Source organism: Nelusetta ayraudi, unplaced genomic scaffold, assembly GCF_046127955.1.
Source record: "Nelusetta ayraudi isolate G7.1 ecotype Tasmania unplaced genomic scaffold, CSIRO-AGI_Nayr_v1 ptg000013l, whole genome shotgun sequence".
Taxonomy (NCBI): domain Eukaryota; kingdom Metazoa; phylum Chordata; class Actinopteri; order Tetraodontiformes; family Monacanthidae; genus Nelusetta; species Nelusetta ayraudi.
Genome location: NW_027466063.1, coordinates 4,546,598 through 4,563,138, shown reverse-complemented (window position 1 = coordinate 4,563,138; position 16,541 = coordinate 4,546,598). Strand labels below are relative to the sequence as shown.

The 16,541-nt window shown below is 47.5% G+C and overlaps 1 protein-coding gene across 3 annotated transcripts in view; it reads right to left on the bottom strand.

The window, feature by feature from the left end:
• The window catches only part of tle2b (TLE family member 2, transcriptional corepressor b), a 70,257-nt gene extending 55,119 nt beyond the window's left edge, over positions 1–15,138 (bottom strand). For all 3 annotated transcript variants that reach the window (XM_076022983.1, XM_076022985.1, XM_076022984.1), the window contains exons 1-3: positions 14,155–15,138; positions 3,600–3,697; positions 2,666–2,729 (exon numbers count right to left, since the gene is read on the bottom strand). In XM_076022983.1, the coding sequence (XP_075879098.1) occupies positions 2,666–2,729; positions 3,600–3,697; positions 14,155–14,178 (186 nt within the window). In that variant the 5' untranslated portion in view covers positions 14,179–15,138. The remainder of the gene's footprint in view (positions 1–2,665; positions 2,730–3,599; positions 3,698–14,154) is intronic.
• Positions 15,139–16,541: the final 1,403 nt, after the last annotated feature.

Genomic DNA, 16,541 nt, shown 5'->3' with positions numbered 1-16,541 from the left:
TCTTAGCGTGTGTCAGCACAAAACTCACATTTATGAGGACAAGATTGTTCTCGTGTTTTTTGGATGTGTGTTTTTTTTTTTTTTTTTTTTTTTCAAGAAAAGCAAAAGATGTTTTTTTATGTGTGGAAGTTTCTCATGAAAGAGCTTCTTTGTCTGAAAGGACCGTAGGGCTGAAGTTCAATCAGCTTGAGATGTAAAAGAATGTCTCAGCAAGTTTTCCAGTTTCCCGGTTCAACTTTTTATGGTTGTACACTAGTTCATTTATTTGAAGTCGTGTTTTCATTTACAAAGATGCAACAACACGGTGGGAAAAAAATGATTTAGTGAAAACGTAGCAAAAAGAAAAAGTGAAGGAATTTAAACAAGGATTTTGTGTCTTGAATTTTAGGTACTGCACAATTTATCTATGACTAAAATAACTAAAACAATACTACTTCTGAGACCATATTGTAATTGTATATGACATGACGTGTTAATATTCTCCATGAATAATGCAGGCCTGTTTTCTTCTGAGGTCATATTAGTAACACCAAAAACCTCTGAGAGATTGTCCATTGTTAATTAGGGCTTATGTTTGAGAGTTAATGTTCGATGAGCATTACCAATGTGGCCACTGCCTTTGCAGACACCAATTTCCAGAAAGCGAAATGACCTTTGACCTGAACTGCCAGGCAAACATCTATCACAAAGACTTTCTTTCAATTCAATAGATCCTTTTTGCTTGGCAAACACATGAGTGCTGCTATGTGACGAGGCCACGAATGTTTGCTCACCTTTCTCCCTTTAGCATATTCTTTTCACGCGGACAAAAGAAAGGGAGCGTTATTAGAACATTAGAAACAACACCCTGGTTAAGAGGCCGCAAATTCAATCACCAAATACCTCAGATAAGCTGAGTCAGCAAAAACCCTCAAGACTGTTTTACTCCTTCCTTTAAAAGTCTAAAAAATATATATTTTTTAACTATGAAAGCGAGGCCCTAATTTAGGTGAATGTTTAATTCAGCACTATTGATATGCTCTTAAATGTGCAATTAAATGAAAATGTGATAGTAACATTCACAAATTGATATCCCTATAAATGCTCTGGATTTCTCTCAGGTTCAAATGTTAGTCGCCCTCATTAAATGAGTTGTCAGTTAATTCAAGATTGGAAATAATTAAAATAAGATTAGTCAGTGTCTCTCTTGATGCGAGTCTCTGATAAGATCAGTCACAAAATTATTGTGAGAAAGAGTTTGTGTGGAAGTGCAGACTGAAAATTATCATAAATAAAAATGAGTGGATATTTTTGTGTTTATCGTGTGTATGTGTGTGTGTGTGTGTGTGCCGCTTGCTGTTCCGCCTGTCTGCTTCTCCCTCTCTCTCTCTCTCTCTCTCTCTCTCTCTCTCTCTCTCTCTCTCTCTCTCTCTCTCTCTCTCTCTCTTCCTGTCTACCCATCTGTGTGTCTATCTAGCTTACGGCCCTGATCCTGCTCGCTCTCCCAGGTTTATGAAACGCGAGCAGCTTAGCAGATGGTGCATATCGTATTCTGGTCGCCTCTGTGTGGGGTTTTTGTACCGCAGATGAAGGCTTACGATTCATGTGAGACTTTAGTCGCGCAGACACAACACAGCGAACACAGAGGCAGCCCGGGCTGTTAGCGCGCAGGAGAAAACACAACGAGGACAGAGGAGACGGAGACGCGAGCTGAGGTGAGAGGGTCCGAGAGGAGGAGAAGGAGGAGGAGATGCAAGGAATAATACACTTTGAGGAAGAACGGTGCGAAACATAAACAGTGTACAAAAGTTGGGGAACTGAATAGAAAGTGTCCTTTTTTACTACGGCTAAATAGGAGTGTGTGCTGGATTTATTTTTAGTCAAGTGTTTCACGCAAACAGCATTTTAAAACATTTTATTTTATATGGTTTCAAAATAAATGTGTCTGCCGTTTTGGGATTGTTTTTGCGTTATACAAATGGGCTTGTCGTCGTTAGTGTGTGTGTGTGAACAGTGATGCAAAGAAGAAAAGCACAAAGGACACATTCAATTATCCATTCAAAAGCAAAGGCACAACTCCTCCAACTGTGATACCTGCACAGGGACGTATCGCCATTGTCTATACGACACAGCTTGTGTCTGCTGTGGCTGCGTTTCCGCTGAGTGATGCTATCTGACAATAGTTGTGTTTTCTCCTCAAGTCAACCCAAGAAGCACAGCGATGAACGCTCTACATCCTGGCAGGTTTATGCCCACTGCAATGGCCGTGTCTTATTTTCTCCAGTAGATTCTTCACTGTGAGAGTTTTCCATTGTCGACACTAGAGTGGAACACTTGCTACCTGAAGACCATCCCCCTCACTTTTGCTTGGGTTCTAATCTAGTGCTGCAAAGACAACTCTCGCTGCGCCCACTCCATTGTGTTATGTTTTTTTGTTATGAAATTTTTTCCAATTACCCAATAAAGCACATCATGGGAGCGAAAAACATTTCGAGATTCTAATGGCCTTTTTTTTTCTAAGTTGATGTGTTCCATTAAGTTGGCGAAATTTTTGGTGTTAATGGAAAAGCACCTGTTTTCTTTTTTCGTTTTTTTTTTTTTTTCCCAGTGATCACGCACGAGTGAGTGACTCAGAGCAACAAGTCAACGTGAAAACCGCAGTGGAGAGAATCTGGACTGGACTCACCATGATGTAGTGCCTCTGCATCTCAGTCTTCTCACTGGCCAGCTTCTCACACTCCAGCTTCAGGCTGCGCAGGGGACAGTGTCACACACACAAACACACACACACACACACACACAAAACACACACAGGGATTAAATGGTGTATTTCCATCAGCTGAAATGAATAATAATTTCCACAGGATTTAGATATTGCTGAGGTCGAACACAGTTTAAAGCTGAGCACCAAAAAAAATGATTCTTACTCATACTGTTGCCAGAGATTATACTGTTTAAAGTGACAGTGACAAAAAAAAAAAACATGAATGTAACAGCAGAAACTGCTGGCACAGGGTAGAGAGATAATTACTTGAAGGTGCTGCAGCTCTGGAAGTTTGTGACACTGTGTTGAGTCAGTGTTTTGCACAGCACTGTGTTTTTTTTTTGTTGTCCTGCTGCAAGGTGTCCACCCAAATAAGCCAGATGTGACTCAGAGACTGGACACGCTCACAGACCTCGCGGTGACATGCGAGCACTTGGCTTGACTCAACTTGATTTTTTTTGGAATAAGACAGAAATGCAGTACTTACTTACTAAAAGAACGATCCATGTGTTCAAGGTAATGGAATTAAGCAAAGCTAAGGTGATGTCTAATTCGAACCATTCATGCATACAGTGTTGGCATCCACTCTGCTAAAGCGCTGCAAATTGTTGTTTGATATTTTGTTGAGTCTACATTAGCGAACACTGCAGTGTGATTCTAATGATTCTACACATCGCATTCCATTTTTCCTGAAAGTAAAAAAAAACGAAACAGTGAACTGCGTCAACCATTGACATTTCAGACTTCATATCTGCAAATGCCATCTGAGCATTTGCGTGTGTGACATGCGTGCGCTCTGCGGCGTATGGACTGCAGATGAGTCATGTGTGCAGTGTGTGCGTGCGCGCGGTCGCACCTGTGATACTGCGCCTGGAGGAACTGGAATTCCTCCTTAATACGGTCCAGCGTCTCCAGGACTGTGAACTTGAAAGACTGGCCAGGCTGCAAGGGGACCTGCCCAGGAAGTGGAGAGAAAGAGGGAAAAAATGAACGAAAAACGCCAACGCTGGGATGCGATGTGATGTGTTGTTTTCACGTAAATATGGAAAACATGTATATCGTATCTGCAGTTCTGTTTGGGTTTCTGTTTGAGCTCGTGAACCACTGGATGCAATGCACATTTCAGTGTCTGAGCATACAAGCTTTCCCCGGTGTGTGTGTGTGTGTGTGTAGGGGAGCACGGCGAGGGGAGAAGAAAAGGCAAGATGAAAGTGAGAGGGAAGGTCACTTCCCCTTCCCACACATCATAAAGCTGTGTCCGCTCTCTCTGTTCTCCTCCTCCTCTAATGACTGCCCCATCCTTCCCTCCTCTCCTCTCCTCTGCTCTGCTCTCCTCTGCTCTCCTCTCCTCTCCTCTCCTCTCCTCTCCACCACATTAGCATCCCCGCCACTCTCCCAGATTGCTAATGTATTCAGGCCTACAAAGAGCTGAGAAAGGAGGAAACGACAAATGAATAACTTATGGGGGGGAATCTCTGCGATGTCTCTCACCTACTAAAAGCTAAAGCAGGCTCAGCAAAACAAGCGCCTCCCCGGGGTCCGACCACACTGCAACCATCGCCGCCTCACCGCGTCTATCTAAAGAGCATGCGGCAGGCGCCCTCCTCCTCGTGTTATGTATAGAATATTATCCTAATGTGAAATATTACACCACGCTCTGCTAACCTTATTAGTTTTTGTCCCATTTTATCTCTCCAACACAACCGTGCGCGCCATTAACTTTTTTGTTTTTTGTTTTTCTCACTGCGCAGAAGGAGTCCTGCTGCTAGTGTGGCGAGAAAGCAACCTGCCAGGTGTCTCTGCCACTTCTTATCACCTGTCAGTAATCGGCACCATCGCCCCGTAACACCGACTCCCTCTGCAGCAGCTCTCTGACGACAGAAATAAATCACCAAACTGTTCGGTGAAAAGGGGAACAAAAAAAAGAGAACTAAGACGTCCAACATGTTACCTCTGCTTTGAATGTAACAGCTTAGCACTAACAATATAGGTAGCATCATTACATGTCGCCAAATGTAGAAGCCCAGCTTCTCAGATTTATTAGCATCTCAGGGTAAAAAAAAAAAAAAAAAAAAAAAAGTATACTGCAAAATTAAAAATAAAATATATATTGTCAATCAGGTCATGTGTGTATCTTATGGCCTTAACTTTGATTCCGCTGTAGATACCTGGTGGCTCCCATTCAGGAGCCACGGTGTGTCACCGGGGCATCAAGTCGTGCAAGTGGGATTAAACACCTCTAAGAAGTTTAAACCTGCAGCGCTGGATCGTTACTCCATGACCTCCACAGCAAAGGCTGTTCTTGCTGACAGCCTCAAGCAACTGTCTGGTTTCCATCACAGTTTTTCGCAAAATAAAAGCAATATTTCTAAAATTTCAACAAAGCGCAATTGAAAAAACCCTCATAAAACATTTTAGTGATATTTGAGAGGTTTTTTCCAAAGTTTCCATTACCAATTTTTAATTGCGATATTTAGGTTTTGCGTTCTAGCAGCTCTATACATCTATATCTATACAGCGAGTAATACTCGTAGTTGAGCAGAGGCGAACAAATGATCAGATAAAAAGAGAAAAACATCTTCTTTTCATCACTGTCAACTAGGCCAGCGTCAAGCTTGTAGGACCGGTTGAGCCTTGCTAACATTCCATGCAACATACTCCTTTGTTATTGCAATAAATATAATTCATGCTTTTGCTTCAAAGAGAATTTGTCAAAAATTAATTTTGAGACTTTTTCTTTGGTGTGATCACATAAACATGGCCTTTCTTCTTTGCTCATTACAAGTTGTTGGCTGGCGTCGACCTGCGCTGCCGTTTGCTCACCAAATCCTTCCGTCTATTCCGGGCAACCAGAGTAGCAGTTGCTCTGGCGCCCAGCAGGGTGGCTATCATCCTTTAGCTATTGCTAAAAGATTGGCGGTTTCAGTGGCGGGGCTTCATTAGTCTAGACAAGCACAATTCAATTAGATTTCAATTAGTCCGACGGTGGAGGTCAGAGACACAGTGGGTTCCACGGTAATTAATCCACAAGAGCCGAGCTGTGCTGAGCCGAGCTAAACAGAGCCGAGGCGGTCGGAGCGGCGACGTATAGGCGGCGGGATGGGCGTGCACGCACGTACGTGCGCACGCACAAACACAGGCACATGCAAACCCCCTGGATGGGAAGCATGGTGGGGGCGGGGAGGGTGGGCGGAGATGGGTGGTGAAGTGTCTGCCAACAGATCCCCACTGACCTTGATTCACACACACACACACACACACACACACACACACACACACACACACACACACAGAGCGGGAGGGTGAGAGGGAAGAGGTGGGGGAGGCAGGGATAGATAGCGATCTGGTACATGATACACACACATGACACAAACACATGTGCGCATGTGCACACACACACGCACACACACACACACACACACACACACACACACACACACACACACAAAGCCAGTGCCAACACACAGAAACACACACAAAGAGGTTGAAGGGATGTGAGGAAAAGAGGAGAGAGAGAGAGAGAGAGATGGAGGGAGAGAGAAAGAAAGAGAGAAAAACAGAGAGAGAGAATAGGAGACAGAGAGAGAGTGAGTGAGAGAGAGAGAGGGAGAGGGAGAGAGAGAGACGGTCTGACATCCTCACAAGGAGAGAAATGAAAGAGCGGGTGGAGACAGATGATGAAAGAGCGGGCGGCTGCTGACTGGGAGCGATAGCCATTCATCCGTCTGACACTCAGGGGAGGCAGAGACGGACGGACGGATGGAGAGGGACAGGGATGGAGAGGCAGGCAGAGAAAAACATCTCTCTCTCTCTTTATCTCTCTCTCTCTCTCTCTCTCTCTCACTGCTGTAGTCAGCGCCGGCGTAGTCGAGTCTCCCGACTCCCTCGCTCGTGCGGTACAAGCGCTGCTCTCCGGCCATCTGCCGGAGATAGACAGACACGTGAACGCACGGTCACGCAGTCGTGTGGACGGACGGACGCAGGCGGGATGATGGGTGTGTGTTGGGGGGGGGGGGACGCCGCAGGCGAGTTGCGGCCGTTCAGTCTGGCGAACACAAAAGCTCACAGTCACAGACGAGGCCGGCGCGGGGGCCCCGCCGCCGCTGCTGATGACGGCGGTGACGCCTGGTGAGAGCGAGAGGAACACCTGGCATCAGCTCGACTGGAGGCCAGAGCGCCACTCAGTCGCCACGTTTCTATTACAGTTTTTCGCCAAATAAAAGTGATATTTCGACTGCGACTATTTACAACTGCGAATAAAAGCTGAATAAAGTATGAAAATCAAATCCGTAAAAAAAAACAACTCTCGGTTTTATTCAACGATACACGACGATACATTTATGACCAACGAACACAGTTTACAGGCAGCATCAAGTCTGCTGTATGTACACCAGGACAGTTATTAGCGCAGAGTGTATATGTGTGTGTGTGTGTGTGTGTGTGTGTGTTCGGTCTCCTCTCCTTATTGTGACAGATGGCAGCCCAGACGACTATCAGGGGTCCAACAGCACGTCATGTAGGGCCAAAAAAACAGCCTACCGCCTGCCTCGCCCCAAACCCCCCCTCCCTTCCCATGTGTGTGTGTGTGTGTGTGTGTGTGTGTGTGTGGCCACTGTCGGGGATCCAGAAACCTAAAACTGATCCTGTTAATCTCCGAGGTGCTGGTGCAGAATGGGGGAGGGGGGGAGGAAGGAAGGGAAGGGTCACTCGTGCAACAAAAAAAACAACACACACGTACACGCACGCACACACACACGCACACGTACACATGCACATACACGCGCACGCCGTGCGGGGACAGCAGTCAATCACAATTTGGTGGGGCTGGCATGGGCGAGCAAAGAATTAGGAAGGATTAACTGTCAGAGGGGAGTGAGGAGGAGATGAGGGGGGGGCTTCTATCCCTAAACAGGACAGTCGGGACCCGACGGACGCAGGCACACACTAAGCACTTGTCTGTCAATTTAAAGATAGGCTATAGATGAAGGACTCCTTAGACCTGCTTGGAAGCAATCGGCTCGTCCGTCCAAAAAGCAGCGACGATGAACACGTGAAACACATTTCAATACCTCAAATCGTGCCTGGTTTTATAACGGCTGGAAACTCCAGAGGAAAATAAGGCGGAACGCAGAGTTCAAACGCAGATCACCCGGTTAATAATTCAGAGCTCCGGTGTTTGTCTGGAACGAGCCGCTGTACGTTTCCCACCTTCAGAAAGCCGCCCGCTTCCCCTTGAAAGCAGCTGATCGGCATCCTTTCGCTCCAAATCAATATCGCGTTTCCCTCACTGGACCTTTCTATCAGCCTCATGTCTCCGCCTCGAGCCTGCTGGTCGGGCTTTGCATTGCAGGACAGTGTCACACTACCAAGTTGCGAGTCTGAGCCCATTAACCTGATTGGCGGCCAACAATTCGCCACCGACGGCAGAGCACAAAGCTGCAAGAAACGCGTTTCACGTGTAGACGAGCCACGTTTGGCCACCTGCTGCCAGCCAGAACATGCCGAGGTCATTGGTTCGGCTTCACGCGTCCAATCTGACCGACGGGGGAAACGCCCCCCCCCCCCCTTCCCCACCTCCCTCGAATTACTTCTTTTCATTTCCTCTTTCATTTCCCCACTTCCGGAAGAGTGTTTTGCCAGTCGCTCCATCACACGCACGCACTCCTCCTTCTGTGCGAGCAGCTGCCTCTTCACCCGGCGGACCAAAAGGAAAAAAACTTACTTTGACCATTTACATGAAACGTCCACATGCTTTTCTCGTGCAATTTGGCTTCCTGTCAATGCACGGCGAGTCACGTTTGATTCACGGGAAGCAAGTACTTCCTCTTGTCCCTCCTTTCCCTTCCTCCTCCTCACGTTCTGTATTTCTCCATCGCCAAACCCAACGTTTTTTTGTTTTTTTCCTTCCCTCCGTCTCTCTGACAAGCAGGGACACATTCGGAGGATAGCGCATGAAATAATAATTGGCTGGTGAAATATTTAGGAAGAAGCCACATGAAAAGACGTGAAACAGCGAGTGTGGCAGAGGAGTGTCAGTGGCCCATATGCACATGTCTGCAGTGTGTGCGAGTGAGAGAGAATGAGTGCGTTTAAGAGAGCAGGAGTGCAAATAAGCCGCGGCTCATTTGTTTGTGTTGTGCAGATGAAGGAATGTGGAAGAGCGGCGGTGAGACAGAAAAGACTTGATTATCAGCTGGCTTTTTACTTTTTTTCCCTCTTGACATCCTGCTTTCTTCGCTTTTTGTCTCATTTCGCTCACAACTCGGAGGTTTTGATAGGTTGCCAGCTCCCCCCCACCCCACAAACCCCTCCCAACAAAAGAAGCTCAATTAGAGTTGGGGGAGGGTGGGGGTGTGTGGCTGTACTAGCGTTTATCTTGGTCAATGGGCGCCTCTGAATGCTGCTCCTCAGCCTGACAGTCAGTCAGTCAGTCAGTCAGTCAGTCAGTCGGCGGGGGCCAAAGGACCGGGCCAGTCAGTCGGTCACTTCACCGGTTAACCAGCCAGTCAGTCGCCTCCGCCGCCGCCACCTCACACAACAAGTCGGAGGAATAAGCCGGCAATGGATTACAAATCAGGGAAGGAGCAGCAGGATGCCAGAGGAGAGGCTGGCCTCCCTCCAAGCCCCCCTGTCTGATCACTGCTTTTAATGAAAGACAGAAAGAAGAGAGAACAGAAGATTCCAAGGCTGAATATCAGCTTCTTCGTCTTCTTTTCTCCTTCAAAGAGCACTGATCTTCCGCAGCTGATGATGAAGCTCGACTTTTTTCCCCCCCCGCTGCAGCGGTATTCTTGTTACTCGACTTTTCTTGGCCTTTTTTTTTTTTTTTACACGATTGCCTTCGAAATGCAAAATGTGACGTGAAATTAAATGTAAACCAGCCGGAGATGGAAGGAGAGGAGGAGGTGACAGCAATCCGCTGTGACATTTACTATCCTTTGCTTCCATTACGGGGCGGCCAATGGGGATAAACAAACTTCAACCCAGACAACCAAAAGAAAGGACCGGCATGTGCAAAAAACAATCGCTTTATAGACTAAGAAGAACAAAAATCTCTTCATAAATATTAACAAGCACTTTCGGAATTTGACAATCGGAATTGTCGAAGCATTTTCCGCTCCTGCAAATCTAAAAAAAAAAATGAACTCATAAATTCCATCTTCTGCCCGGAATGCAACTCTGAGATGCACACAAACTCCTGCAACAGTTTTGGCCTCATTAAAAATAACATATATATATATAGAGAGATGATTGAGCAACATGGCTACGAGGACTTTCCAACATTTCAACCGTGTTATACACACAGTCCTCCAGCGCAAAGACACACACACACAAGCTTCAGTTAACTTATAACCCTACATCTCTGATAAATAATGTTAATAAAAAGATATAAAATGTATTTATTTCCAGACTGTAAAAAAACCTCGAACGCACACTTGATTTCAGAACAGAGGAGGCGTGACCGGCATTACAAAGCATGGCCGTACAGTGACGGCGCCAGTGCGCGATGCAAATGTGTGTATATGTGAGCGTTTGCATTGCTGATGCTGAGCCCTGTCTGCAGCCCCCAGACGCCTTTCGTAACCATAAAAACATCGCGCAGCCTCTCGCTGGGGTGGGGCAGCCAATCAAGGGCTCGCATATTCGCAGCAACAGTCGAGGTCGGGCTGCAGCATTATTTATTTGTGCTGGTGTTGGCGTGCACACGCAGGCGTACACACGTACACACACACACCCCTCCTCTCAGATCCAAACACACACACTTTAACAGCCCAGTGCGCACACACACAGGCTCTAAGGGAGCTCAAGGACGACAATTATATACATGTCCACACAACAATGCTTTGCAACGACTGCGCGCGCACACGCACACACATACACACACACACACACACACACACACACACACACACACACACACACACACACACAGGACCTCGTATTTAAAAGTCGACGCACATCCAGGCACGTCTTATTTAGCAGGCGAGACTCGGCAGAAAGAAACACAAAAAAACACTGAGGACGAGTAACAAACAAAAACACACATGGAGGAAGAAATCAAATAAATATATAAATCAAACACGCGCGCGCACACTCTTCTGATAACACTCGCCACAAAAATCCAGTGGAACCAATTACAGCTCCACTCGCCTGGAAAATCAAGCCTTGGTTTGAACCTTTTCCTGCCACAGAGCGAGGAGAACAAAGACACACTTTTTCTTTCAGCCAGATTAAAAAAGAAATAATAACAATGCTTAAGCGTTTTAGGGCATTTTATTAACTTGGGACGACACTGTTGTTATGAAAAAAGAAAGAAAGAAAGAAAGAAAGAAAGAAGGAAGGAAAAGGCAACGTCTCCGTCCACACTGAGCAGACGTGATGTTTGAGTGACACCAGCGAGGCTCCACCGGCCGTCCAGAGACAGGGAGCGTCCCCGGATGGTAACAGGTCTCTCCAAGCACACACACACACACACACACACACACACACACACACACACACACACACACACACACACACACACCTGCGAGACGCTCACCGGAGAGCAAAGAGACAAAGTGCTGCACACGGCTGATAATCATTCTGAAACGGCTTGCAGAAAGTAATCGACGCGATCGCGATAATAAAATCAACTCGCTGTAAACAGCATAGTCACTGCTGTGTAAATTCATCACTCTCTGTTTACAGCGGCAGCCGTGACATCACCTTGGGATGACGCCGCCGCCGCAGCAGGAGGAGGAGGAGGCTGTTTGGAAAACTGTCACTCCCGCTACAATCGCAGGAGGAGAGAGGGGGAGGGGGGGGGGGGAAATCTCCCCCAAAGAGCGATGCACCAAAGCCCAAGTTGAACTCTTCGCCATCGGCCAAGTTTTCCTTAATCCGACACGCCAGATGGAACGTTTCTTAAACCTTTTGGATTTATTTAAATACATATCCATCTGGTGAAGAGCCCACAGCAAACACTTGAAGAGAGGAGGACTTCTCCAAAAAGGAAATTTGGAAGGTGCGTGAACGGACTTCTTTCTGTCCAGCACGTTGGAAGCGACCAATCAGATTTGTATCTGTCGGGCGGCTGCAGCTCGAGGCTTCCTATTGGAGCAATGGGGGATTTTTCGTCCTTTTCGTCCGTGCTTGGCGAGCGTTTCTTTCGTCCGACCTTCACCTCTGTGCGAACGCCGATAAACACTTAATAAACGGGGGGTTTCCATAATGAAGATTGCTCACAATCTCGGCGATCAAAGCTGCGCTACGCGCAACCTTAGGTCCCGTCGTTGGGGCGCGATTCGTTAACTCTAACCGGTAATGTGATTTCTGAAACATTTATTTCCCTGCCGGACGGCACCGCAGAGAGTTCTGTTATCATATCGCTGATTTACTACAACGCCGGCGTCGCAAAACGTGTTGCTCTCGTGGAGGCGGGGTCGCGCGCCTTACACACAGTGGCTGTGTGTGCCGTGACCGACACCCTTGCAATGCAATGCAGGCAGGCACACACACACACACACACACACACACACACACACACACACACACACATACACACACATACACACACAAAGTGTCCTTTGCACCCTCACACCTCTTCAGATATGCGATCGCATTTCAGAGCCACACCAGAAATACAGCTCCGTGGCTGAGAAGGCAGACCTGGCAGGAAGGAAGGCAGACAGACAGAAAGAAAGACAGACAGACAGACAGACAGACAGATAGCGAGGCGGAGGCTTATCGATTCACCGTGAGACTCAACTTTATCACCATCTCAGGCCGTCGCAGAGAGCAGGAAGCTCTTTGGGACCGAACAGGGAGCTCATTCCTTCGTTCCATCTCCCCATTCACTGTTATTGCTGCTGCTGCTGCTGCTGCTGCTGCTGCTGCTGCTGCTTCCACCCCTGGCTGTTTTTTGGGGTTTTTTTTAAAGAATTTTCTCACTCTCTTCATTTCTTCTTCTCGCCTTTTTTTTTTGGAAAATCTTTCACTCTCTCCCTTTGTTTTCCACTTCTCTCGTTTCTCTCCTTCTCTCTTCTTCCTCCTCCTTCTCCTCCTCCTCTTCCTCCTTCCTCCAGCGGTGGGGCTTATTAGCATTCTCTCTGTACATATAATTGATTCCTCATGCCTTCCTCTTGTGAAAATGTCATTCATAATTCTGTGTGATAGCTAGCTGGCTGGCTGGGTTGCTTGCTGGCTGGCTGGCTGGCTTGCCTGCCTGCCGGCCGTCCGGCTGTCTGTCTGTCTGTCCGGCTGACTGGCTGACTGGCTGGCTGGCTGCAAGGCAAAGTGGCCACTGACCCATTTGTATCAGACTCAAAGACACAGACCACCAAATCTGATTATAGCAACCGGACCGGAGTCCCCCCCTGCTGAAACAAATGGCCTAAGCCGGCCCAACTTTAAGCTGTCATTCATCCTTCCCATCCGGCGCCTCTGACTCTGCGGACTGGGCCTTTACTCTGATCTAACAGGTAAACTGGTGGCACAATTTGGCTGACGATGGAGGAGGAGGCTGCAGGAGTGAAGGGACTTTGAGGAGGTATTAAACGAAAGATACGTATGCACTTCGAGCCTTTCTGAGGAGTGATGGAAATTCATTCTGAGGAAATTAACTCAATCATTGAGAGGCCTGTGTGTGTGTGTGTGTGTGTGTGCGCGCGTGCATGTCTGTGTGGAAATAGAATTAAAGCCAGGGAGGACTGCTGAGCAGAGTTGTGACCGACCAACCTACACACAACCTCTCACACACTTAAAAAAAAACAGTCTATTCTCACAAAGCGCCACATATTTCCCAAGCCATGTGACCACTGAGGGACGCCATGCCAGATGTGTGTGTGTATGTGCGTGCGTGTGCGTGTGTGTGTGGTGTGCAAACATGCAAAACAACATAAGCTGGTTCGCCTATAACGGATAAATGCCGCCTACACAGTTAATTATCGACAAGATCTCAAAGGCACCTGGTTTCGCCTATGCGTGTGTGTGTTTGTGTGCTTGTGTGAGTGTGTGTGCGTGCGAACAACAGGCAACCTCTTAGCCCAGGCTCCCCACCCCCTCATGTTGCACTCCTCATGTTACAGTACAGTGCGTGTTACTAACAAGAGGGACGGACGACAGAGACGGGCTGATGAAGAAAGACAGAGACGGAGAGAAATAAAAGTACTTGAGAGAAAGAGAGAGAGAGAGAGAGAGAGAGAGAGACAGAGAGAGAGAGACAGAGAGAGAGACAGAGAGACAGAGAGAGACAGAGAGAGAGAGAGACAGAGAGAGAGAGAGACAGAGAGACAGAGACACACACACACACTGAGGGAAGACTGATGAAGGCAATGGGGAAGTGGACGGCCCGGGTGATGACAGGGAGAAAGTGAGACATAATGGATGGACAGTGGAGGGTGAGACGGTGGCGGACGTGAGGAGGTACTCACCGGATGCCTGCCCTGAGGGTACATGATCCCAGGAGAGGAGAGGCTGCCAGTCCGTTTGATGGCCAGGTTAGTGCCCTGGCCCTCCACTCCTCTGCCCTCCACTGGTTAAGCACACACACACTCACACTGTGACACGCACTCTCTCACACACTCAAAGAGTCCAATCTCCTGCTCCTTTTCGCTTGGTGTTGTACAAACACACACACACACACACACACACACACACACACACACTCTCTCTCTCTCTCACTCACACACACGCTGTCCGACCTTCTTCTTCCTGCGGGTTGTCTCTGTCCCTCCGAGGCAACAGATTTACTGTGGACACACAAGCGAGGAGCCGCGGATGCGTCGCCTCATCTGTCCAGCGGTGTCATGACACTCCAGACTTTTCCTTCCGCTTCCTTTTTGAATTCTTTCTTCTTCTCTCTCTATCTCTCTCTCTCTCTCGCTCTCCCTCCTCCGTGGCGCAGCCAAAGTCTCAGTTTTCACTCTGCGCGCCTCCTTTATCTCCCCTCCCGACGTCTCTACAACCCCAACCTGTGATCAGTCAAGGTTCCGCACGCAGTGTGACATGACAGGGAATTCGGTCCAGGCGGGCTCCCCTCTTCTCCCGGTGCTCCCCCCCCGCCCAACTCCTTCCTTTCGGCCCGGCGTCCAATGGCGAAACATCCAAACATAAACAGACACTCTGCTCCGGCCAAACACTCCTCCTCCTCCTCCTCCTCTTCTCCTCGTCTTCCCCTCTCCTCTCCTCTCCTCTTCGCCCTCTCCCTGACACGGTGAAGCCTCTGCCTTGAATGTTGCAGCAGAAAAGAAGAAGAGGGATAAGAAGGATGAGTGGAAGGAGGAGGGAGGGCAGCAGGGGGAGAGGTGGGAGGGACAGAGAGAGTAAGAGCTTTGTTTTTAATCTAAATGTGGAAAAAATGCGAGAGGAGAGCAGGAAAGAACAGCAGGTCAGTGGAGGATCCAGCGGGCTTTTCAGCAGCAAGCCCTAGACTGTAATATATTGTGCCTGTTGGCTTCAACACAAACATGACAGGCTGCTAAAGCTCCTCTTAAGGTGGAACCTCGGAGATGGAAGACACCCAGTGTGACACTCACACACAGACGTGCTCGCTCGCAGAACGACGAGTCTGTTTTCAGCTGTGGTCACACAGACAAAGCAATCACTCACGTACAAAGACTCAAACTGATACCAATCCGGGCTGACACACTCACATGAACGCACATACACACACACACACACACACACACACACACACAGACTCGTCAACACACCTACCGCCGCGTACGAACGCACAGAAGTGCACATGCTATGCTGAAAAGACAGAAGGTGGAATTTTCCAGGTCACTTTGCAAATACAGTAGTGATGGTGGACGTGTTGGTGAATCCCTCCAAAAATGTTAAGATAAACCATCTACTGATGATTAGTGACTGACAGGTGTACACCTACAGTATACTGTACATAATACCTGTTGCATTGGTATGGTTGTACAAAATCGGGGGTTCTGCACAACCGGCCAGTGGCGTGCAAAGAAATGCAGTAGAGCAGCAGAAAAAAAAGCATATTCCTAATTCAACACACAGCCACAGGTTCCTCAAACCACTGGGTTTTTATCTAATAGCGTCATGTTTTTATTGCCAACATGTATGACAGCAGTTTTTCTTACGTTTATTCCAAACAATACAAGTGTTCATTATAAATTGCAACAACCGAGCTCTTACGTCAACAGAGCAAAGCATAAGTGGCAATTAACCAATGGCAGGGTTTCATTTTCTGAACATCCAATAAGTAGACAGCAGAATTATTTTTTTTGTTGTTAAAAAGTAAAAATAATATCAGGTTGTGCCCTCTGTGCATGATTTAGCACTCCATTTTTTTTTTCCTGCCGTATCAACTTGTCAAAAAAGTTCCCTAGCAGCCCATCGCCATGTTTTATTTCGCTCTACGTCTGAGGCTGATATCACCGTACACCCTATACATGCACATTGCTTTAACATGTGTTTCAGATATGCCGGGCCGCACCATAAATCTGCGGTAAACACGACCTGACAAACGCGACGGATCCGTTTGCGCTAACCTTAACAGGAAGTCCTCAGTCAAGTATTGCAACCAGATGTTTCTCAAGTGTTCATACATCACCATTGTAAACCACGTACGTCAAAGAGCAGCGTCTCAGAGAAACCAAGAAATGTCACCACAAAGTGCACGGAAGTATGACATCCATCCCAGTTAATCCAGTTAGTGTCCAGTCTGCATATGTGCACATTTTACGACACATTAGCAGCGCAAAATATGGCTTGGTTGCATCGTTTCACCACAGAAACCTCAGTGTACCCAGTTCATTACATGAACAATTTGCAATGGACAAAGCCAATTATG